At 52.6% G+C, this 23,249-nt stretch overlaps 11 protein-coding genes; 8 read left to right on the top strand and 3 right to left on the bottom strand.

Moving 5' to 3' along the window:
• Positions 1-636: 636 nt before the first annotated feature.
• RCC_09025 (related to transcription factor Pig1p) lies at positions 637-3,695 on the top strand (the record flags this gene model as incomplete). XM_023774270.1 has 3 exons in its annotated part: positions 637-706; positions 773-827; positions 884-3,695. The coding sequence occupies 3 exons, from the start codon at positions 637-639 to the stop codon at positions 3,693-3,695; spliced, it is 2,937 nt and encodes a 978-aa protein (XP_023630038.1).
• A 1,555-nt stretch (positions 3,696-5,250) lies between these two features.
• On the top strand, positions 5,251-6,108 carry RCC_09024 (probable tetrahydroxynaphthalene reductase; the record flags this gene model as incomplete). XM_023774269.1 has 2 exons in its annotated part: positions 5,251-5,916; positions 5,971-6,108. The coding sequence occupies 2 exons, from the start codon at positions 5,251-5,253 to the stop codon at positions 6,106-6,108; spliced, it is 804 nt and encodes a 267-aa protein (XP_023630037.1).
• Positions 6,109-6,777: 669 nt separating this feature from the next.
• Positions 6,778-7,927, bottom strand: RCC_09023 (uncharacterized protein; the record flags this gene model as incomplete). XM_023774268.1 has 2 exons in its annotated part: positions 6,778-7,105; positions 7,152-7,927. The coding sequence occupies 2 exons, from the start codon at positions 7,925-7,927 to the stop codon at positions 6,778-6,780; spliced, it is 1,104 nt and encodes a 367-aa protein (XP_023630036.1).
• A 340-nt stretch (positions 7,928-8,267) lies between these two features.
• Positions 8,268-9,254, top strand: RCC_09022 (related to J domain-containing protein 1; the record flags this gene model as incomplete). The annotated part of the gene is made up of 1 exon (XM_023774267.1): positions 8,268-9,254. The coding sequence occupies one exon, from the start codon at positions 8,268-8,270 to the stop codon at positions 9,252-9,254; it is 987 nt and encodes a 328-aa protein (XP_023630035.1).
• A 1,001-nt stretch (positions 9,255-10,255) lies between these two features.
• Positions 10,256-10,711, bottom strand: RCC_09021 (related to acetate non-utilizing protein 9, mitochondrial precursor; the record flags this gene model as incomplete). Its single annotated transcript, XM_023774266.1, has 1 exon — positions 10,256-10,711. One exon carries the CDS (start codon positions 10,709-10,711, stop codon positions 10,256-10,258), a length of 456 nt encoding a protein of 151 aa, XP_023630034.1.
• Positions 10,712-11,130: 419 nt separating this feature from the next.
• On the top strand, positions 11,131-11,835 carry RCC_09020 (related to methyltransferase S. pombe; the record flags this gene model as incomplete). Its single annotated transcript, XM_023774265.1, has 1 exon — positions 11,131-11,835. One exon carries the CDS (start codon positions 11,131-11,133, stop codon positions 11,833-11,835), a length of 705 nt encoding a protein of 234 aa, XP_023630033.1.
• A 5-nt stretch (positions 11,836-11,840) lies between these two features.
• Positions 11,841-13,746, bottom strand: RCC_09019 (uncharacterized protein; the record flags this gene model as incomplete). XM_023774264.1 has 2 exons in its annotated part: positions 11,841-13,631; positions 13,708-13,746. The coding sequence occupies 2 exons, from the start codon at positions 13,744-13,746 to the stop codon at positions 11,841-11,843; spliced, it is 1,830 nt and encodes a 609-aa protein (XP_023630032.1).
• A 1,142-nt stretch (positions 13,747-14,888) lies between these two features.
• Positions 14,889-16,140, top strand: RCC_09018 (uncharacterized protein; the record flags this gene model as incomplete). XM_023774263.1 has 2 exons in its annotated part: positions 14,889-15,194; positions 15,244-16,140. 2 exons carry the CDS (start codon positions 14,889-14,891, stop codon positions 16,138-16,140), a joined length of 1,203 nt encoding a protein of 400 aa, XP_023630031.1.
• A 350-nt stretch (positions 16,141-16,490) lies between these two features.
• Positions 16,491-17,448, top strand: RCC_09017 (related to 7alpha-cephem-methoxylase P8 chain; the record flags this gene model as incomplete). XM_023774262.1 has 2 exons in its annotated part: positions 16,491-17,198; positions 17,260-17,448. 2 exons carry the CDS (start codon positions 16,491-16,493, stop codon positions 17,446-17,448), a joined length of 897 nt encoding a protein of 298 aa, XP_023630030.1.
• Positions 17,449-18,252: 804 nt separating this feature from the next.
• RCC_09016 (uncharacterized protein) lies at positions 18,253-20,611 on the top strand (the record flags this gene model as incomplete). XM_023774261.1 has 5 exons in its annotated part: positions 18,253-18,339; positions 18,398-19,246; positions 19,301-19,617; positions 19,671-20,015; positions 20,074-20,611. The coding sequence occupies 5 exons, from the start codon at positions 18,253-18,255 to the stop codon at positions 20,609-20,611; spliced, it is 2,136 nt and encodes a 711-aa protein (XP_023630029.1).
• A 1,211-nt stretch (positions 20,612-21,822) lies between these two features.
• Positions 21,823-23,135, top strand: RCC_09015 (uncharacterized protein; the record flags this gene model as incomplete). XM_023774260.1 has 2 exons in its annotated part: positions 21,823-23,009; positions 23,114-23,135. 2 exons carry the CDS (start codon positions 21,823-21,825, stop codon positions 23,133-23,135), a joined length of 1,209 nt encoding a protein of 402 aa, XP_023630028.1.
• Positions 23,136-23,249: the final 114 nt, after the last annotated feature.

The following is a 23,249-nucleotide window of genomic DNA, read 5'->3' as shown; positions in this document are numbered from 1 at the left end:
GAATTAATGGAATTAATGGAATCAATAGATCAACGGAATCAATGAATTCTATGGAATGCGATAAGTAGTAGGAATAGAGCGCGGCCGTACCGGGACTAGCGAAGTCTAAACCGCCCAACTGGACCCCAGTCGTTGCATCGCATCATCTTCTCCTTCCGCATTGTCGCTTGGCATCCGCCTAGGATCATAGAAGGTGTGTACGATGCACACCTCACCGCCGGAACAGGCTCCTGCACATCTGCGACTGGCGGAAAGACTCCGAATGTTGGCTCGGCGGAGACCACTGGCCCGCAAGGGCCATCGACAAAGGCATGGTCTGCCTTTAGCCGCCACCCATTTGCAAGGCTCAAGTCAGACGTGCATGCAGCGCTCACTCCAGTCATGAGCCAAAATGGATCTGCGGATTGGTAACAAGGAAGGAGGCCCCGAACTTCTATTGTGGACCTACCATGCCGTATCCACCCAGCAGGTAGCTCTTGTACACGCTGCTTTCCCTGTTGGCGCTGTGTTTTATCTGAATCATTCCCCGRTGATCTGTCGCTCGATCTGGTGCTTCTCGCATCACAATTCTCCGACCCGTGCCTCGCCATTGACAACATAGATCCCCCTCGAAGCTCTTCACGGACAACAGCAGCCATGGTGTTTTGCACCTACTGCGGGCAGTCGTTCACTCGAGATGAGCACCTGGAACGCCATATTCTCACCCGTACGAACCATCTTTGCACTGTTGACACGTCAGGAAGAGAGCCTGTTGCTAATCGAACACGATTAGATACGAATGTCAAACCGTTCAAATGCTTCAAATGCCACATGTCCTTTGCGAGAAGGTTTGCTGCTTCTCTCGAACGCTGAAAGGTTGATCATACAACTGACAATATCACAGGGATCTACTCCAACGACATTACACTGTACACGGTAGGGAACAGAACCAACAAGAGATACCCGCAGCAAATGGCATGATTCCGAAATCTGCAGGCCGAACACCTATTGCCTGCAGCAATTGCGCAAAAACGAAGACAAAATGTGATAAGAAATTCCCGTGTTCTCGCTGCGCAGGCAGGAATCTGCGATGTACTCTGAGACCTACAAGGCGTGCGTCCAAGAATGCCACTCGTGTTGCTACACCCACGTTGGTGGCTGCTTCCATGCCCCCAGGCATACCTACGGTGGTGACGGAAGTCAGTGCCGCAGAGTCACAAGAACAAAGACCCGCGACCACTACTCCACCAACGCGATCTTCTACCAGTCCTCACAATATGGTGGATTTGCTGAAAGACAACTTGCCTGCGCCACCCGCAGTCGAAAGAATGTATCCACAGTTCGAGGATCTGAACAGCACTGGTCTGATTCTTCCAATCAGCTACTCTCCCGAGATGCAACAAGCTTTCGTCGATACCACGCCACTGTCTGGGTATGACGAATTCYCCACCATGAGCAAAAGCAGTTCAGACGATGGCTCAAGCCCTCGTTTCATGCTCGACTGGAGCCAGATGCAGATGCCGCTTGAATACGACGAATTTCCCCAATCACACCTCATGATGGATGTTGACATGAATTTTGACCCTGGCTCCCTTTCCCTGGCACCTCAATGCGATGTCATGGCCACAGCACTGTCCGACCTAGCAAACGGTATGGGGCCTTTGATGACGCCTCTTGAGACACCCAAAATTGCCCAGTCGCTACTGGATCTGGAATCAACAACATCAGCTGAACACTGCTATATACGTCATCATCGGCCGACGGACTCGGTGATGGGGATCATGCCTTCATTCGGTCTCAAAGCGAACCTGAATGAGGAAACCCCTGCCATTATGTCCACTCGAGATGCCTGGTGTGCCTTTCGCTGCACACCCATCATGGTTTCGAGCGCCTGTCCAAAGACCGCCAAGACAAACCTTGACCGTTTGGAAGAGACTTTGAGAAATCATGAAAGCTGGGTTAGATGGACCCCGGAATGGAGCGAGGCGGACCTAGCTGCAGGCGGTGATTTCCTGACGGTCATGCAGCTACATCAGACTACGCGGGATAAGTTACTTGCAATCACTCAAAGCTTCCTCCACAAGGCCCTCGAGACCCACCGAGAAGGCCGCAGTTCCATCGATGGGTCGCACAGCCCGAGTTCGACTGGTACTTCCAACTTTGTGTTACTTCCGCCAGCTCGTGTACTGGAGTATCTTCTACGCTCTTATTCGAATAGCTTTGAGCGCTACTTTCCTTTGACTTCCAGGGGCACTCTGGATGCGAACGAGCTCATGTACTGCTACAACGATAAGGCAGCTAGCCTTCTGGTACTGATGATGGTCGCGCAAGGTGCGATGAATATACCGTCTTCCGAGACCCGCATGCTGACTGGAGGCTTGATCGAAGCCTGCCGCATTTCGCTTTTTGATCTGGTCGAGCGAAACATCATCATGTCCGGCGATCCAATTGTCCTCCACTCTGCCCTTCTTTTCACAACGCAAGCTGCATGGAGTGGCGATAAGTGGCACATGGATATCGCTATGGGACAGAGACTGATGTWCATGTCGATGCTGAGGCATTCTGGGGTGATGGAATGGCCTTGCGAGATTTCGAGCCCTCTCGACCAGCCGATGAGCACCGATTCCCTATGGAGTGCCTGGATACGAAATGAGTCACGAAGTCGACTGATGTATTCATGGGTAATGCTTGACCAGGATCTCGCCCTTTTCCACGACACCGCGCCACTGTTTTCCGTTACCGAATTCGGTGCTCCGATGCCAGATACTGATCGATTATGGCATGCGAAAAGCTCATCTGAGTGGTGTTCGACTTTCGAAAGAGTCCACGAGTTTTCGGGAGGCTATTCTTCCGTTGGATCTGGAGCGCGACCACTCTCGTTGCGAGATCTGTTTCGCCAGTTCCTTGACGAGCAATTGATCCCCATGGGAATCGAAACGACGCCACTACAGCTACGCCTACTCCTACACCCTCTGCAATCGCTAGTCTGCCAGTACAGTCAACTGTTGACTTGTTTCTCCGACGCCACTTCAACCCGAACCAGAAATGCMCCTCGAGTGGTAAGCGCTTCCTCAACAAGGAGTCGTCTTGAAGAGACTCAGTCGCTACTTCAACGCTGGTTTGACTTGGCGGAGAGATATCTCAAGGCCAACCCGATCTGTCCAATGATGCAAACGAACTTGGTAATGTTCCACCTCATCAGCTTGAACGCTGTGACGGACTTTCCCGAGATAGAACGATTGGCTCGTCGAGAGAACTTTGATGGTACATATCAGCAGTTGCTCTGGACCCACAAACGTTGCATCAAAGACGTGGAAGAGGCAATCTTTCACTGCGGTCAGGTCCTGAGGCTGATCCGAGCAATCCCTCGAGGTATTCGTCCACTATGGTGGGCTGGTGCTATCTATCGCGTAGCTCTCATCCTCTGGACAAACAGTCTGACGCACAGCGACTCTGCTTCGCCTAGGACCGGTGATTTTATTCTCGCTGGACCGTCATTTGCCATTGATGCCCTGACAGCCGATCATGCTCTCATTGTTCGATACTTGACGAAACGAGAGGGTGTACCGTGCGTAACGAAGCGCGATGGGTCACAGATGACGCTCAATCGAGCATACCCCGTGCTGCAGCACTGTGCCGAAGTCATCGATGAGGGTGCCTCGACTCCATTCTCCGACGCTATTAGGTCCAAGCTAGAGAGATTGTCCACTTGGTGAAGGGTCCCTGTCCAACAACTCCCTTGGATGCAACTTCGGCCTGCATGAAATGCACGGTTGTTCATGTCGAAGCAGTCAGTTCGATCGACAGTCCACTGAAACAAATCACCAAGAACCCCCCTCAGCGTCATGATCTTTGTCTCCAGGCCATGCCCAAAGATCTTTGAAATCATGCTTGACCTCAGAGTGATCACAGGCGCAGCCAGCATGGAGACGGGAAACGATTTCAGTGAAGAATACCACAGAAAGATGAGGTGGACAGTCGTGCTGCTCACTATATACATATCTCGACCTGGCAAGGTCGCTCGCTGTCTATTTACTTGCGATGAGCCTGTACATCTCGGCTCGGACAGTACTTAATAACATTTCGGATCTCATCTCAGAGCAATCAATGTACATGGATAGCCTGTAATTTGTCCGGACGACTKGGTTCCCTTCCATCGTACTCCGTTCGGCATGTATGCAGAGTCTGAGCTGGTGCATTGACTTCTATATGTGTCTGGGCTTAGGTGATTGCCATTTACAGCACACTATCCTATTTTTCCAGTGTGGTTCCCCATTAGTTCGCACGGGATTTAGTTGCCTGTAGATAGAGCAGCAGAGAGGCTGCACGAAGAAATGGGCGAATACACGTTTGTACTTCGCTCAAAGTTGTCTGTATCTCACCAGGGATCCAGATTGATTGCTGAACATTAACATCTCGAATACAAGTGGTAGTATGTGTCGTTAATGGTCACGAATGCGCCTCCGTGAATACAAGAGCATTGCATCTACAAAGATCAAATGTACAATCATCTGCCTTGATCCTCCAAGTAGTACGCGGGAATCATCCGGATGACGCGTATGCGGACGAAGTGTCGTGGCAACTGTCGTTGCCAAGAAAAAACTTCAACGTGCATAGATGTTTGGTATGTACCCGCCCGCCATCGAAACGGTTTTCCTCAGCCTCTGGAATCCGCATGCTTGTAGACAGTAGCACGACGGAGACTCTGCCCGCGCCGTCCTGAGCCGTCTTCACAAGCAATGAAGTCGGAGATGGACTGATGTTGTTCAGCACTCGGACTTGGGGATCCGGTTCCCAAAATGGCAATTTGGAGAGAACCTTGTTTTTTAAAATAAAGAACCGCGAGAAACGCACCCGAAGGCTGGTTCGGCCTTTCGCCGTCATGAATAGGCCGAGAGAATGTCCCACCACCCTGTCACAATAGCCAGTAATGTCTGCGTGCAATGTYGGGACAGAGCCCGCCCACAATAATGCTTCCGCTCAACGGCCGGGAGGTTGGGCAACCCGAACCCGGGTGGTCATGAAACCACAGTTCGCGCTCGCGCCGTTGCTAAGGTGAGGGAGCGAGGTAGCGAGGCCAGCCATGTTTGTGGCATAGAAAGACGTTGGCAAATGCTATATATCTACACCTCTGCTTTGYCGAATCCTAGAAAGATGTCAAACCAGCTCCATCACAGACTCTCATCAGATCCTCTCGGCGCAACAGCAAAGYACAACTCACTCAAAGCACATTTCCTCAATCCAATACTACCACCACCACCAAACAACATCATGTCTGCCCCTCAAGCCGTCGAGACTTCCCGCCTGGATGGCAAGGTCGCCCTCGTTACTGGCTCCGGTCGTGGAATCGGTGCTGCCATGGCCACTGAGCTCGCTCGCCGCGGTGCAAAAGTTGTTGTCAACTACGCCAACTCCGCGGAGGCAGCCAACAAGGTTGTCGAATCGATAAAGTCGAACGGCGGAGATGCAATTGCTATTCAGGCTGATGTCGGTGATGTCGCTCAAACCACGAAGCTCATGGATCAGGCAGTCGAGCACTTCGGCCAGCTCGACATTGTGTGCTCCAACTCTGGTGTTGTCTCTTTCGGCCACGTCAAGGATGTGACAGAAGAGGAGTTCGACCGAGTCTTCCGCATCAACACTCGTGGACAGTTCTTCGTTGCCCGCGAGGCATACAGGCACCTTTCCGTCGGTGGCCGCATCATTCTTATGGGATCCATTACTGGTCAAGCCAAGGGTGTACCAAAGCACGCCGTCTACTCCGGCTCCAAGGGCGCAATTGAGACGTTCGTCCGTTGCATGGCCATTGACTGTGGCGACAAGAAGATTACAGTCAACGCCGTTGCACCAGGAGGCATCAAGACCGACATGTACCACGCTGTATGTCGCGAGTACATCCCCGAAGGCGAGAAGCTTAGCGACGACCAGGTTGATGAGGTGAGTAATGTCATGAGATTCAGTTTCATGATCCAGCCACTGACTCCTTCACAGTACGCAAAGACTTGGTCGCCAATGAACCGTGTCGGCCAACCTATTGACATTGCCCGTGTTGTTTGCTTCCTCGCTTCGCAGGACGGAGAGTGGGTCAACGGCAAGGTCATCGGCATCGATGGCGCCGCCTGCATGTGAAATCGACCATGTGATGTTGTCAGCGAGAATTTGTTTACAAGCGAGCGAGTTTACTAAGAGAGAGAGATTGCCGAGCTAGATGCAAAGAGTGAAGATTGGTGACAGACCAGAGAATTCCGATTCAAGCGCTGAGTCGGGCGGGGCGAGATCTGCCAGCAAAGTACAACCTATTCATGATACCTTTCTTCATTTTCGCCGTCCTTGTTACCTGCGTATTGTCGTCACGCCTGTGAGTCCACTTTCACATGAATCGAGTTCTTCGGACCGTGAGCTCGCCTGCCCGACGGAAAAGAAGACCATGACGGCCGGCGGCGAAAGTCTTGCAAGGTAGCCCGTAGCCCGCACTGCACGCTAGAATATGCTCTTCGTCTATGTTGTGTAACAGAAGATCATCGTCGTCCGAGCGGGCGCGCTACGGACATTTATTTCTGGCAGCTATCTTCCAATGTTGCACGAATGTTCCATAAATCGCGTGTATGCAGTGCGACCGACGGCGGGATGTTCGTGGGAAGCACGTGCAGATGTGCGACGTGGCTGCTGGTTATCGTATTCATCTCTGGTGTCTCGTTGACGCGTCCGAAGTGACCCCTGAACAAGTGCGTACATTTATGGTACTCCTTCAATCTTGCCGAGCAACTTTTACAGACACCATTCCTTGTTGAATGCAGTTCATGAAAGCCCTTGAAGCATCTGTTCGAAGACTCCGGACTTCGTGTCCTTCAGCTTGCGCCGTTTGTGCCTCGACGCAGTATCTTTACCGACGACGGCCTGCGAACCAGAGTTGAGCTTGGTCCGCTCGAAACAATGCAGTCTGTGTCCGCAAGCAAGCGTGAGGTTCTTCTGTCCCAATTCAGGTAGCAGTGTCATCAATAAGTGAGGACGTGACTCTTCATTACGCCTGCGTTGTGCGGTATAGGCGCGGAATCCTGGTAACGATGCATCTAGCTCTGCTCTGGCGATGCCGCAGTAGCTCTTGAGGAACGACCTGAACGGCCCGCTTGAAATGGTCAGAAATACACCCCTCAAATGGATCTGTTACTCACTCAGCAGCGTCCTTCCACTCTTCGGTCAACTTGCAAGGAGTACTTCCCTTTGCATTGGACGCGGAAGACGTGGCAATCCGACAATTCAAGGCGCAAAAAAGTTCTAGCACCCGGAAGCCACTCAAGTATTGCAGAGACTGTTCCGTAACGAATCTATGGTCGCCAACAAACATGAATCGCAGTTTGCAAAACGATCCAGCCTGAGCATCGGCAGACCACGCTCTCAAGACACGGTCCGAGAAGCCCGTGTCTTGTCTGGGCTTCGCAATCACTGCCAGGCTGGTCAAGTTCTGAATCTTGGAGACTTGAACGTAAGCCGCCAGAGTCAACGGAATCGCGTCTAGCGTCAGTTCTGTAAGCCACGAACACTGAGGACTTGTAATCTGCTTGACGACGTGGGCGAAGGTGCTCTGCGGTCTCTTGTCCACTGTTCTGGTCATTCTTTGATGATGCCCTGCAGAAGCAAGAATTGGYGCGAACAGCTTCCACATCCGAAGCCCGTCAAGGCTCTCAAGCTTGATGGCCTTCCAGACCTGCTCGAGAATTGGGAGTGGAAATGCTTCAAGCAGGTCGGAATACAAAAGATCAAGACTTCTCAGGATTTCCAGCATGGCCATCTTGTGCAGCGTACGTGTGCCTTTTATGGAGATGGTACTCTTCGGTCTCTGCCTGACATGATAGGGTTCTTCCACATATACAAGGTCGTCTTCGTCTTGCTTTGGGAGAAATGCCACAGTCTCATCGTAGATTTGCCCGCTCTCTCGATCAAAGGGCATCTTTGCGGCGCTTGACCGAGAAACAACCCTACCGCTTAGCCATGTGCAGTCCTCGACGAGTTTGCACGAAAGCGGACGATGGAAAGAGTGTTGTCTGATGGGCGGGTGAAGCAGATGATGTTTTAGACGCGTCCTTGGGTGTACACGCGACCGCGACTGCTGAGTGTGATTGATGGACCCTGCCGATGAACCTTGTACCCCGCAGCCGCTCTCCCGCCACCCGCTGAAAGAGCGATCTCGGATCTTCTCATATGTGCTCAAAACAGCCTCACTCGATTCCGTGTCTGTACAAAAAGGACATCCCGCAAAACAATGCGTCTAGGCACGATTCGACTCGGCCATGACTGTCCGCAAGCCTAGCGCCTTACTATCCGCCTGTACCACCTTCTCCAACTCACAATTCTGCGCAGCTCAATCGACTACGTCATCATCGATCGCTGGACGACGAGGCACACGACAACAAATATGTTGGAGCGCTGGATATGCCACATACGCCGGTGATGCGAAGAAGGGGACTGAAAAAACCGAACAAAGTCATGCATGGCCTCTGCCGCCAAAGGGACACTCCCATCCAACCCCATATCAGATCTTCGATCTGAGACAAAATGCTCCATATGCCAAAGCGAAATACTACGAGCTGGTGAAGATCTATCACCCTGATAAGAATGGCACATCTACTGCGATCAAGGACCATGCGCTGCGAATARAAAGATACCGCTTGGTCGTAGCAGCACATACGATCCTCTCCGATCCTGCGAAACGTAGCGCCTACGATCGATTCGGAGCGGGCTGGAATGGGAGATCAGAGATCGGGACTACCAGTGATGCCTGGAGGGGACCTCCTTCATCGTATCACTCTTCCACTGCACCATTCAGCCAGAATTGGAACGACCACCCACAGGACACAGTCTGGCAAAATGCTACGTGGGAGGATTGGGAGCGCTGGAGGGATAAGCGGGATGGCGTCTCACAAGAAAGGAATCAACCGATGTACATGAGCAATGCATCGTTTGTATTGGTTATTGCGATCCTGGCAGCCATGGGAACCGTGGTGAACTACAGCCGAGCTCAGGATGCAGGAACTTATTTCATTGAGCAGAGGGATATTGTGCATGATMGGGCGTCCAAGGAGTTACGGCGARTGCGAAAGGAAGCGGGAACTCTAAACACAAAAGAGGATAGGATTGAATACTTTATGAGACAGCGTGAGGCCACTTTGGGTACCGCTGGAGATTACGAGGCAGTACGCGAAGACCGAGCACATCGATTGCTTTCTGGAAATGAAGTTTGTCATAGTGAGGATGTTAAAGAGAGGGATTTGAAATGAAATGAGAATGATGTATAATACACCCATTGGATCCTTTCTGACTTTCCTTCACTTGATCGTATGAAGAAAGTCCCAACAAGCGATCCGGCGCAATCTAAGCTTGTAGTTGTCAATCTCCAACGAGGAGAGACCGAGTACCAGTCTCGAGTACTTCTTGATGGTAGAGCGTTCTTGGCAATGCGGAGACGACAGAAGAACTTCCACTAAACGCTCATCAGAAACGAGCTCTTTCGTGTTCGAACAGCTTAGGTTTGAGGGAAAATGATGTCTGCTTGCTCATCATGGATCACACCTTGCACGCTGTTCATTTATATTTCAGAATCTGATACTCGCTGCTGCCTCCCTGCGCACCCTCGAATTGGCTGCCATCTCCATCTCCAACCCCCTCCCCCTCCACTGTCTCACATGACCCCACAGCTTTCAAGTCGCTCCAAACCGCCGCCTGCTCGAGTCTTCTGGGTGTAGACATCGACACCCAAGCTCTCCTTTCCTGGCCCCAGCCCAACACGCCAACCATAGCGCTTCACCGCGATCATCCTGCGTTTCTTGCGATSGTACTCGTCGTAGTCGCAGCTTGGACACTCTCCTTTTGGCGCCCAGCGACATCGGCGAGGCCTTTCTGCCGGTCCAAAGGGCTGCACAGTGCCGAAATCTGGGCAGGTCAGGAGGTTCATGTCGCGTCCGCAGGGACGTTTGAGTTCAAGCCTGAATGGCATTAGATCTGGCAAGCATAAACGCAGAAGCATAGGCTATACCAGGAATGGTTGCATTGGCGGGACTTGTAGTAGTATGTCTGACACATTGTGAGTTCTGGAAGCGCGGAATTAGAAGGATGTCTGTGGAGGTGTAATCGTTGATGCGGTCGAGTGCGATGCGAAGTGTTGATGCTTGATGTTGCGTTGTTGATCTGTTTTCCCAGTCCTTCTGACCAAGGTCACAATTCATTGGCTAGGCAGCGGACGCTCCTTCCTCATGACCATCATCCCCTTCCCAAAAGTTCTCTAAGCTTTCTCCGGCGGCGGCGGAGGCACCCCGTGTTTGTATTCCTCCTCCTGCCCTTCCGCCAACTCCTTCTCCCGGATTGCCGTCATCAACTCATACAGCTGTCCAATCTGCTGATCACTCATCTTCTCCACTTTGCCTTTGTCCAGAACCTCTCCTTTCCATGAAGCGCCTTCCACTTGCTGCGCATATGTTTGCCATTCCGTCAAAAATCCTACGATGTGCACAGGATTGTCGATCTTCCGATGTGCGCGAAACTCCGCCTTGACATACTCGTCGCCCAACAGGCGCATTTGATTGGGGAGGTGGAGACGGTGAGCGCGTAGAATGCGGCGGTAGAGCGGAATTGGAGGAAGGAGCGCTAAAGGAACATTGCGGCCGCCAGAAAGGGCTGATGGAGTGGATTGCGAGCCGACGCGAGAGGCAGAGGCCAAGAGGCGGCGGGTGGATTGCATTTTTGGGGAGCACAAGGTCAATAGAAGGGGTGCAAGAGTGCTCAATATGGGAAGGTTGTGAGGGTGTCCATTGGATCGACGTCATGGAAGAAAGTCTCAGTAATCAGGCGTTTGTCGCTTTGCCGGGATGAGTGAGCGCTGAGACAATTGATCGGCCTACATGTGCATGCTTTTCGAAGCCCGCCGTTTGCACAAGAACGACACAAGAATTACCACGGACACCACATGCCGGGACGAGCAATTTATCTTGTCTTGTAAGAACAAACAGGGACAGCACCGACATTCAATCCATCGCAGATACAGCAACTACCGACAGGACGACGAAGCCGCGAAAGCTGTTCGCATAACCAGGACAGCATTACTTCGTTATTCCGACAAATATCATCAAAGTCATCACCTACAAAGACGGTCAAGAAACAATGTTACCCACGCCCTCAACATCCCACTGCAACTACTCCCACATATACGAGCCCTCCGAGGATTCCTACCTTCTTCTGGACACTCTTGCCCTACCTCTCGAAATTCTATTCCTTTCAGCCCGCTTCCCGCCAGCAACGCATACGCCAGTCGTGCTCGAAGTGGGCACGGGCTCTGGTGTCGTACTCGCATTCGCCACGAAGAACGCCTCTAAAATCTTTGGCCGCCCAGACATCGCTTCCATCGGAACAGACGTCAACAACTTCGCCTGCACAGCAGCTCGGCAAACTGTAGGTGATGGGGGTGTGGATGTTCTCCAAGGCGACCTTGCAACTCCACTGCGGAAAGGCGTGGTTGATGTGTTGATATTCAACCCGCCATATGTTCCGACCGAAAGCTTGCCGATCCCTCCCAAGGCAGAGCAGAGCGGAGAATGGGAGAGGGATTCCCACCTCCTGGCGCTTTCTTACGCTGGCGGCATCGACGGAATGGAAACCACGGATCGTCTCCTGACCGAGCTACCGCACATCCTAAGTGACCGAGGCGTAGCGTACATCCTTCTCTGCGCGCAGAACAAGCCCGAAGCTGTTGTCTCCTCCATCAGAGCCTGGGAGGGAGACGAAAACTGGCAGGCAGAACGGGTGTCTTCAAGCGGCAAACAAGCAGGCTGGGAGAAGCTTTGCGTGATCCGAATCTGGCGATCTTGAACAAATCACTCAAGCTCCGTACGATCGAGTTCTCCTCGATAGTGGAAATCAGACAGACCCTCATTCCAAGGCTCATTCGCACCGAGTACAGAGTCGTACCGATTGCCGTCCACTCTCGCTCTCCATTCGCTCGAGGTGTAATCCTCGGGATTGAAAGGCATACCGTGCTCCATTCCTGCACCGGATGACAACCCAGGAGTCGACGCGGTCCCAGCTTTGTGAATTGCAACTGTCCCGGGATAGAGATTGATATCCCAGTCTAGATTGCTGTCGTCACACACTTGGTCATTCACACAACCTGTTTTGTACAGCACCACATCTCCCAGGACAGTTCCGCGATGCTCGTCTGCAATGTGATCGATGTAAAACTCCGCTCCATGGTAAATGGCGCTCCTGCCGTTTAGAAACACACAAAACAGGCACTGGAACGACGCTTGTGAGCCGGCGCGTCGGAGTGGGACGTGACTCTTGGCGAGGAACTTCCATCTTGCTCGGACACCTCCTCTTTCGGGAAGAAGTTTGTTCCAGACCACTTCGGTGTCTCTGTGGGTGAATGTTGAGCGAAAGGCGCAGTTCTTCGTAGCACATGAGAGGAAATGCAAGGCGTTTGCAGAGCTACTGGGATGTCGGCTCCAAGCCTCCACTTCACGGGTCTTGGTCAGGGCTTTACGGTCGGCGTTCTGCAGACGGTACGCGGATTTGCAGAGGCCGAGGTAGTCATTGGAGGGGTTTGGCGTTGGGAGCGTGGAGTTGTGGGAGATGTGAGAGGGTATTTGTGTGGTGCTGTTGGTGCGGTGGGTAAGGATGGGAGAAGGTGGACTATCGGGAGCAACGTTCAATGTCTCTCGACGGTCACTGGTCTTCGTAGTAGTGGTAGATGGCCCCCAGATCTCCTGCGGGTTGTCCTCCCATTCTTCGTAAGTGAAGGGGACCTCGTTGGATGGCGGAGGCGGTCGATGGACTACTGGGTTTGAAACAGTGCTTGTCGATGCACTGGACATTTGACGGCGTTGCTCAAGGCTGTGAGAAGTGAGAGAGCTAGAGTTGCTCTCTTCTGGAATCTTTCGCTGATGAACGATTGTAGTAGTAGCAGGGACAAGCTCCTTCTCGTTCCAGCTATGCGTACGATTGTGAGGCTTCAAGAACTTCAGCAGAGAGCTTCTCTTCCGCTGTCGACTTCGCGGGTTGTCAACCTCGGTGCCAGAAACGGCATCTTCGTCGCCCGAGGTATCGCGGGAGAGACTGTATTCTTTTGTCCACGTACGCGGGGCTGACAGCGAAGAGTTGGTCCTTGGTCGTATGGGTAGTTCCTGCGCAGGTGTAGACGGCACAGCAGGAGAGGCCGTCGGTGGAGTTGAGCTCTTCAAAGTATCCACGCCAGCCTCGACTTCATTCAGCTCGAGTTGAGCGTTCAACAACCTCGACTTCAACTCATGCAGAGTTGCAATTGTCCTGTCCCTGCCCAAATCTGCTGCATCAACCAGATAGGTAAAGTCGGTAATTCGCGYCTCATCATCAAAGGCCGCGTTTCGTAGCTTCTCGAGTAGGCTTTGTTGGAGGGCAATGGTGATTGATTGGAGAGCAATAATGGATGTGGGATCACCCTCGACGAATGCATTCCCAAACCGTGCCACGCCACGCCGCCGCTCTTTCTCAATCTCGTCGGGTGCTTGGTCGATGCTCTCCTCGAGTAACCGTGGCGGCTGCGGTGCACATTTCAGAGCCCACTTCTTCTTGATTTTTTCGATGATCGCGCCTCCATCACGAAAGGCCTGTGTCACAGCTTCGAGGCACGTCTAGCATACACCAGCTGTTGTCAGTCGCGTTACTAGGAGTAGGAGGGGTAGTAGGGTCGATCGGCGGTATACACACATTAATGCTCACAGCTTGTACATCAGACGGCGGACTCATGTGAGCAGGGTTTGGTTGGAGCACCAGCATTCGTTGGTGAACATGGAGCTTGGTTGGAAGAGTTGCGCCTCGTGGCTCTGGCCAAGTGAATGTTTGCAGCAGTCAGCGCTGGGCAACAAGACTTGGGGCGAGGACTGGACGAGGCTGCCATGGCGTCCGTAGGATTCTTTCCCCAGCAGCTTGCATTGCCTCCGCGCTCCGCCTCCACTCAAATCAATCTCGGCCGAGCGATTGCTGGGAGGATTAGTCATGCCTGGCATGTGATCGATGATTCATCGGCAGGTGCCAGACGCAGCGTTCCGCTGGGCATTGATTCACTTGCGCGCGACCGCACTTGCCGCTTCCCCTGCTGCGGTAGATGTCAGAATGCTGGGTGAGGTGATGCACGTGAAAGCGCGTCTCTCCGCGAAGGCGTGACGTCCACGYGGGAATAAGACTGTCTAAGCATTTCGCGGGCGAGATGAATCATGACGACCTGAAGAGAAGATCGTGCTGCATTGCTTTGGGTCGGGATTCCTGTTCTCACACTCGCTCGTAACTTTTGTCAAAGGCTGCTCCTTCCACCATGCTTTTTGAGCATCACATTCCATGGATGCTCCTTGGAAATGGCTATGCGAAGATGATACCTTCATTATTACCGCCGTATTATGTTCGTCAATGGAGAACAGCATCGTCATACCGCGTGCGACCACCCGATGCCGCTAGCCGACAGTCCGCAGACAGCCGATCACGCAACAAAGCAATTGTCTCGGCTCTGAATTGACTTCAACACTTTCCTGGCCCTCCCCGCAGTCGGATCGCCGGTCTCAGCGTTCTGCTGCAGCACGTCAACCCGGCCACTGCTTTCGTTATTGGCGACGCAGCACGCAATCGTGGACTGTCCAGTCCTTTTATGAGCTGCCTGTCCAGGTAAGGCTTGCCGTGATGATACACGACCGACTACCCGCGACGAGGTGCTGCCGCACTGCTATAAAACCTCTCATCCCCGCCAATCGACATGGAACCTATTTTTGTGTATTCCTTTGCTCTACTCTTCTACGTTTCTCTCAAGACTGCGGAAGAGCATCGATTGATTTTTCACCTTGCGCAACTGAGAAGCAAAGGCTTTGAGAGCTTGTTGAATCTTGACGCATTTCGCCACAATGGCTCCCGCTTTGACAGAATCCGTACCAGTGCCACAGAAGCTCTTTTCCTACGATAAACCTTCTAAAGCTGCGTTCCCAGATGGCATCAAAACAAGTGGGCAATGCCCGCCAAACTATGATCAGCTCGTCCCGTACGAGCAGTTCCCGAAAGAGATTACGGGACCGACAGTGTGGAAGGCGGAGGATTATGAAAACAACCCTGAGCGATGGGTGCATCGATTCAGCGAGGAAGAGATCAAGGAGTTGAGTGACGCAGCCGATGCCTTCATGGCATCAGGCACTCCCATGACTGGAATTACAAAGGTGAGCTGCTGTTGAGGATGTTTGCTGAAAGACATCTAACATGGGTCAGGATAAATTTCCACTCCCCGGTTTTGAGGCACACCTCACGGCGATGCGTAACGAGATCATCAACGGAAAGGGTTTTATTCTCTTCAAGGGGTTTCCCGTCAACGAATGGGGCAACCACAAGAGTGCTGTGGCATACATGGGATTGGGAACATACATTGGCTACTTTGTTTCTCAGAACGGCCTTGGCCACGTCCTCGGTCATGTAAAAGACACTGGCGCCGACCCAACTCAGATTGACAAAGTCCGCATCTACCGCACCACTGCCCGCCAATTTTTCCACACCGACGATTGCGATGTCGTCGGACTTCTCTGCATCGCGCGATCTCTCGAAGGCGGAGAGTCGGATATTGCATCCTGTCACCATGTCTTCAATACTATCCAACGAGAACACCCCGATGTCGTGGAAACTCTCACACAACCGATCTGGTACTTTGACCGCAAGGGTGAGGTCTCCGAGGGACAGGAGCCCTATACCAGGCAGCCGATCTTCTACAAGGAAACGACACCCAATGGAAGAATTTACACCAAATTCGACCCTTACTTTGTAAAGTCCCTCTCGCGCTTCTCAGACGCTGGCACCATCCCACCACTGTCGGAAGCACAGCTCAAGGCACTGCAAGTGCTGGAAGATACATGTTTGAGATTGGCCTTGCACATGGTGTTGGAAGTGGGCGATATTCAGTTCCTGGGCAACGGTCATATTCTGCACTCGAGAACTGCATACAAGGACTATGCGGATATGACAGGGAGGCCGAAAAGGCATTTGATGAGACTCTGGCTGGCTACGCCGGAGAGTGAAGGTGGATGGAAGTTGCCGTTTCCTGATTCGGGGCATGCGAAGAGAGGTGGCATTCAAGTGAATGATACGCCTCCCCGAGCTCCCACAGATGCTGAGTAGAAGAGATCGGGAAGGAGGCTGCTCTGTGGTATGGGCACTTAATCAAAAGATTGTATGCCATATTCAAAGTTCAAGATGAAGTCACGAGCGATAGCAATGACTGTGTCTCCTGCTCGAGAATCAGAAATAACGCTGTCCGAGACTCCGAGTGCTGTACTCGAGATGTTTTTTCACCTGATCGGCTCGTTATCGGCAGTTTGTCATCAACCGTGGCAAGGGAAGGAACCGCGCGCAGCACGTCATGCCGTGTTACCGAAGACGACGACAGTATAAATATGCGAGGTCAACTCGTTGTTCCCAAGCTCCCCTCGCCTGTCAAACCCCAGGAAAAGTGAAATCAATCCCCAAAGATGACTTCGGCAACGTTTAAATACATCGACACAAACTCGTACGAGGGGAAGCCATGGAGCAAAGTCGACGGACCGGGAATGTCGTTTAAGTTGGCAGACGTAGAGGCGCCAGTGCACAACATCCGCGGGTCAGAAGCCCAGTTCGACACCAACAACTCCGGGTTTGCAGTATATAACTCGCCCGCAAAAGAGAAGACGTTTCAAGACGAGCAGGCTGTAAGAACGGGCTATTACCAAGAGGTGGAAGACTTGCTTCGGCGGCAACTGCCTGACATCAAAAAAGTAGTCATCTTCGACCACACCCTTCGCCGAAGGGAGAAGAATGCTCCCCGACAGCCTGTCCAGCAAGTGCATGTTGACCAGACGCCTGGAGCGGCCGACGTCAGAGTGCGACGTCATCTTCCCGCCGACGAGGCGGAACAGCTTTTGAAGGGCCGTTATCAGATCATTAACGTTTGGCGGCCCATCGAAAATCCCGCCACCGACTTCCCGCTGGCTGTCATTGATTGGCGGACGACCGAACCCAAAGACTTCATCCCCGTGGATTTGATGTATCCTCAACGTCCAGACTCGGCCATGGACGACGATGACCGCGGCAAGGAGAAGCTTCCCGACGAGCAGAGCTATTGGTCTACCGAAGGTTATGAAGCGCGTGGCGAAACGCTCGCTGTAGCTGCAAACTCCTCGCACAAGTTCTATTACATGAAGGTGCGTACATGAATGCCTTGGCATGTTGATCGGGACTTGAGGCGCTGACTCCGAATCATAGGACATGACCCCGGATGAGGTAATGCTGCTCAAGTGTTTCGACTCGTTTGGAGAGGGAATGCCAATGGGAAGCAAGGGGCTTGCGGTGAGAACCCCGCACACAGCTTTCGTAGACCCTGCAACACCGAGTGACGCACGAGGACGGCAGTCGATTGAGGTCAGATGCTTAGTCTTCTACGAACAAAATTGATGAAATGATGAGCACAGAAAACGTTGATACCACCGAGATGTCATCATCCGACGCCACTTATCCGCGATTCACATGTTCCTTGTTGTTGTTCCTTACACCGCAGGAAATGTACTTTCCCGCAATTCCCGGCCTGTCTTGATGTTCCACGTTGGCTTGGCAATTTCCAGTGGGACTTTTCCAGCCAACTCTGCGTCTTTTTATTATCATGCACCATTGATTCCATTCCCGTAGGGTTCTCGCCGCCGGACTTTGACGGATGTTTGCATGACAGCAATTGGCGATGAGGAGCAAGCAGAGAAAGCTGACTTCCAAAACCCGAACGCATCGATTCTCCCTGTAGGACAACGGGGACGGCCTCTGCGCCGCCAGCTTGAACCTCGCGAAGGACTGGAGATGACACGGCGTGAGTATTGCAGTCCCATCGCGGAGGCGCTGATATTGCAGTCGACGCTCTGCGGGAATAACACCGCTCCCCTTCTCACCCCTGTCCATCGAGAGGCATCCGCGTCATTGAACCAGCGAGGCAGGGCCGAGCTTGCTACAGCGGGTGACTTCAAGAACAACTCGACGCCCAAGTGATGATAGCGGCAGGGGGTTACACCAAATACGGGAGTCTGACGCCTTACCCGCGGGGGAGACTCCATTAGTGGCGGCGTTGGCTCCGCCGCTCATTCTTCGCAATGCGTTGACAGATCCAATTTGCATAGCGATTGGATGAGTTATGTGCATGTCATCTTGTCGTCTTCGCCACCTGTTCGCCGAGTGCGGTACAATCGAACAGACGTTGTGGACGACACCACCAGGATGTCGACGACAGTGAAAGGGAAACACCCACGGGCAACCAGCAATGTCAAGGCTGCTTGTCAGGGCTGTCGAGCGAGCAAGACCAAGGTCAGATCGATCAACCCGTCGATGACTGCGGACGGTCGGTATTGCTAACGATGATCAGTGCGATGGAGTGCGACCTTCTTGTTCGAGATGCATTCATCGATCCACGCCTTGCACGTACGACACCGAACCGGACGAATTTCGAATTACTGCGTTGAAGCGAAAGTACGCGGAGGTCCAGCGGGAGTCGTCGGGCAGAGAACGTCTTCTCCGGATGCTTCTTGAAGGTACCCACGAGGGCTCAATCGCCATACTCCATCGGATGCGTTCAAAGGAAAGCGACGATGCCATTCTCACAACACTAGACCGCGCTGACTGCCTGCCGGAAAATCTCATGCAGATTGTCGAGGAACAGCCGGAGTCGATACACAACGGAAGGCCGGAGCGAGAACCATCACCATCGCAGCTTCTGCATGACCATGTCCAAGGGAGACCGGATAATCGTCTTTCCATTGCATTTCTGTTGGGAAGACAGGCAAGCTTTCGAGCGTTGAGCGAGGGCGCTGAGAGCCAGTCAGCGACGCCTCGACCAGGAACGGCACAGCAGCAACTGGACAAGCGGAGGCGCCTGTCAGACATCTTGCCGGAGATGCTGCGACCTATGTATCAAACATCAATTTCTGCACCGRCGAGGCCATCACCGGCGACCAGCGATATCGAGCCGCTGGTGCTAAAGCCAATTGCGACGGACTACTCCTGGATGCTTGGCCTCGAGAACGTTCGTGCCATAGACTGGCAGGTCAGTTACGCCAGTGATCTCAGCTTCCTCGAAATGCTGAATTGCTACTTTGCATGGGAGAACTCTGTGATGGATCTCGTACAGGAGGAAGCGTTTTGGGAAGGTCTGAAAGCTGGAGGATCCGACTTTTGCAACGTGTGTCTGGTTCACAGTGTATTAGCGCTGGGCTCGGTAAGTCAGTCTCTGTGCAAATAGATGGTGACCAACGGCTCATGAGTGCCGCAGAAGATATACGGTATGTCACATCCTGAGGGTGTACCCTCTCTAGACAAGCAGGCCTTGCACGAAGCCACTCGTTTTTGGGATGTGGAGCCGCGGGAAGCCACTCCTGCCAACGTTTCAGCTGGTTTATTGATCCACGCAACATTCGCTAGTAACGGACAGGACGAGATTGGTGCGCCTTTCTTTACCGAGGCGATGGAGCTGGCGCTGCGTTCTGGACTTTTCACAAAAGAGGGTGACACTCAGGGGCATGCTGTATCGAATGCAAAAGAGGCCAGACACAGAGCTACTTTTGCGTGGGCAGTGTATGCTCATCATGGGTAATGCAGAACTGGGTTTGGAATCGCCAAGCTGTGGTCGCTGACATTTCCAGACAACACATTTTGAGCTTCAATGGCGACCCCATACTTCTGGAACAACCTGTCGTTGCCATCCCGGCCATCAGCGAGCCTGAAGACAGACGACATTGGATCCCATTTCCCTTCACCACGCCAGAGCCACCAAGCATGAGCAGCAGCAAAGCTCACGCTCGAGCCTCGCTGTGGCGTCTTGGAAACCGTATCCTCCCCCTCCATCGCAAGCACCAATGCGGGTTTCTGAATGGCGGCTATTGGACTGAGGCACTGTGTCTCCACCAGGAATTCGAACGTTGGCATGTGAACCTTCCTCCCAGACTCGATTTCCTCCACGCGACTCCGCCGCATGTCTTATGGCTTCAGTCAGTACCACAAAGTCATTGAACCGATGTCAGATAGTCTAGCTGACGTGAGACGTAGCACTGACTACTATCGCTGCGTGCTGGACATCTTTCGACCCTTTGTTGCTGCACGCAAGAACATCCTCTCTCCATCGTTCGAGATGGCCCATCGACACACTTTGGCATCACAAACCCAACTCCGCCTCTTGACCCATCAAGTTGAGCTCCAATACCCTCGAATGCCCATTGCACTAAGCGGTCTGGTCACACCGATGCTGATCGTCTGCAACGATACCCTTCCACTCGCACTCTGCAAGGGTGACAGCTCAGATGAATGCTTCTACTTTTGTCTTTGTTTACGCTTGATGTATCGTATGATTGGTGCATACCCATTGATGGCACCGTTGATGCGCGGAATCCAGCAGGTCGCGAGCCGAAAAGGGGTTGGATTACCTCAGGAGGCGTGGGATCTTTTGAAAAGCTTGGAGAGGGCAAAGATGCCTGATGTTGTTGTTCGAAGCAGATTTCCGGTGGATCTTGATCTCGTGGCCACGGATCTTCATGCTTCGCAGTTGCAGAGTCTTGTGGATGAAGCAGGCCAGCTTTCAATTGCGTAAGGCCTTTTGGTAGGGGAGGTGGGTGTTCATTTCTTCAAAATACTTTCTGAGTGATACTCAATTGTATGTGGGAGGCTGGATGTTAAGCAGAGGCTCGTGGGAGTGCCTCATATGCTATTGGTAGAGCGTGAATACGCCCGGAGGAAGCTTGCTCAATGGATTTCGGACTGATGAAGGTGGTGGGTGGCAAGTGAGTGTGCTATTGTTGGGTCAAAAGGAGTTGGCCAAAAGCGTCCCATGATTTAAAACAGGGAGACTCTCCACTACGTTCTTGACTTCACGTGTCTGATCTCCACATTCACATTCACATTCATCACACTATACCTGTTCAAGCCAGGCCGTATCATGTGCATCCTGCCAGCGCGAATCATCTTAACGACGCGGGATAAGCCACGCATCGTGGATTTCAACTCGAGCCGCCCGTTGCGACACTACCTCACCTACCAAGCACCCTCTCCTGATTGAGGACCAGGTGAACAAGAGGCTTCCCGCTTCTCCTTCACATTGTTTCGAGACTGGCTTGGCCCACATCAGGGTATCCCCTTTACTGCCTAGCTTGGACACCTCCCCGTTCCTCAGGGACCCCTAGCACGAGGTTCTTCCATGGAGCCTACCAGAAGGCAATGGCAAAGCATTTCCTTGGATTGTCACAGCGATCATCGTGTTTGTAGCAATCTCTTCCTTTCTCCTATCTCGTCCTGCGTCTCTTACGGATGCGAATCTCAGCCTGTACTCTTTCTAAACTCCAGGTTCTATCATTCCTCGCGGACGACTCAGCTGCATATCTGCGGATCCCTTTTTTCTTCTAGCCCTGGCACAGTATATAGTTCTCACAGTTCCCTGCAACGTCTTGCAACGAATATCTCTCAAAGCAGATCATCCCTTATGGGCACTAATCTCTTACGACCCCTTGGACCAGCTTGGAGTCACTTACCCGAGAAGTCCACTTCGGTCCATGACGTACTCTCCGTCCTCGACCGAAACGCCGCTAGAGCTACGATCACGGGCTCTTGGCAAATATCTGCCGCTAGTATAATAAACAGACTACGAACCGTCGCTTTGCTTGCACATCCTTGGATTGCGCTCGACTTTGCCCTTCCAACTTCCCCAAACCGCGTCCTCCCAGGCCTGACCACTCGAGTGCAAATACTGCCTCTCCGTTCACGCGCCGCTGCCCACCTTCTCAAAGCACACTCCTTGCCCGCTACATCATGGAGAATTGGACCACTCCTTGTGGCTGTCTTAGCTGTATTGCCCGACAGCAGACTCGACGACCCGTCCCAACATATTCGACACTCAACRCCACTTCAGAGGTAGTTAGGGAGCGTGCGAAGCAGATTGTTTACGCGCGCGAACATATTCAGCAATGTCTCCGAGTATACGGAGATGTCATCTTAACATCTTGGGACAGCAAGACACCGGCGCAACGCAAATCGGTGCTTAAATCCACCCTACCCGACATCCCTTCGACACACCGACCTGAATTTGAACATCAGCAGGACGCCGAGAAATACAGAATTGGAGAATTGGGAACATCGCTGCAGTCCTTCGACACTCCGCAGCTGAATATTGAGGATCTGAGTCTTGATGGAGTCCTTCTTGCTCTGCTTAGATCTCGTGGCGAAATCATGCCTTTCGAGTTCATCGTCAGTGATCTTGACAATGCCGGTGTTGCCTTGGAGGGCCACGCAACTATGAAAGAGCTCGAGGATTGGAGAGTGGTTCTTGACAAAACTTCATACGGCAAGTTCGCGCTTACTACCGAACTCGAGGAAGCCGATATCGATTATCTCGGACTTCATCCTCTGTCTGCCGTGTACGCACTTGGTATTCAGAGACGCCTGCTATCCTTTCTTTCGAACATCTGCAAGGCGCTTTCGAAAGAGCGAGGCCTCGAAACCACGATGCAGCATCTCAAGAATCTCCCAGACTGTGCACCGTATGCAGACCTTGCGTTAGCCAGCGGCCCGCCTGCCAGCCTTCGTAACTCTGCCGTCCGGGCTGAGACTCAGCTACCATGTAGCATGTCCATCAAAGACTTGCTGTCGCTGGTTGAGAGCAGGGCCTCGCAAGCTCGCGACAATGTGCTTAGCCTGGTCGGCGATGCAGGTTACTTTGTGCAACATCTGCGCGATCAAGAGGCTCATATTCCAGAAGTTCCGGGATATCTCCAGAGTCGTAGGAAGTTGTACGCAACGGAAGAGCCCAATGCGCCGATCACAGCTGCAATGGATAGCAAGAACAAGGCTTTCGCATGCTTGATGACTGGCTTTGCCTGCTCGTTGTTGGTCATGAGCTCATTCCGCAGCCTCATTCTGTGGATGTTGGTTGTTGAATGGACAGATAAACTGGGCGCCGATGAGTTCCGTGGTGAAACCTGTCGCACCGCTCATGAGAAGTACCCACGCGAAGTGGAGAAAGTTCTGTGCCACATACAACATCACCTCCAGGCTATATCCAAAATCGATCGCGAGCAGCTGGCGTGGGCCTTTCCTGCCTCAGCCAAGATGCGCAAGTTCTTTGACGCAAGGGAAGTGCTGGAGAAGAAGCCTGACGTTGCGCCCACTCATCTGAATACCTCTTCGCTACGTCCTACGTTCGACAACAAGAGCTGCGACCCTGAGTGGGCTTTCCACAC

This window comes from Ramularia collo-cygni (assembly GCF_900074925.1).
Source record: "Ramularia collo-cygni strain URUG2 genome assembly, contig: RCC_scaffold16, whole genome shotgun sequence".
Classification (NCBI taxonomy): Eukaryota; Fungi; Ascomycota; class Dothideomycetes; order Mycosphaerellales; family Mycosphaerellaceae; genus Ramularia; species Ramularia collo-cygni.
This window is presented reverse-complemented; position numbering and strand designations above follow the sequence as displayed.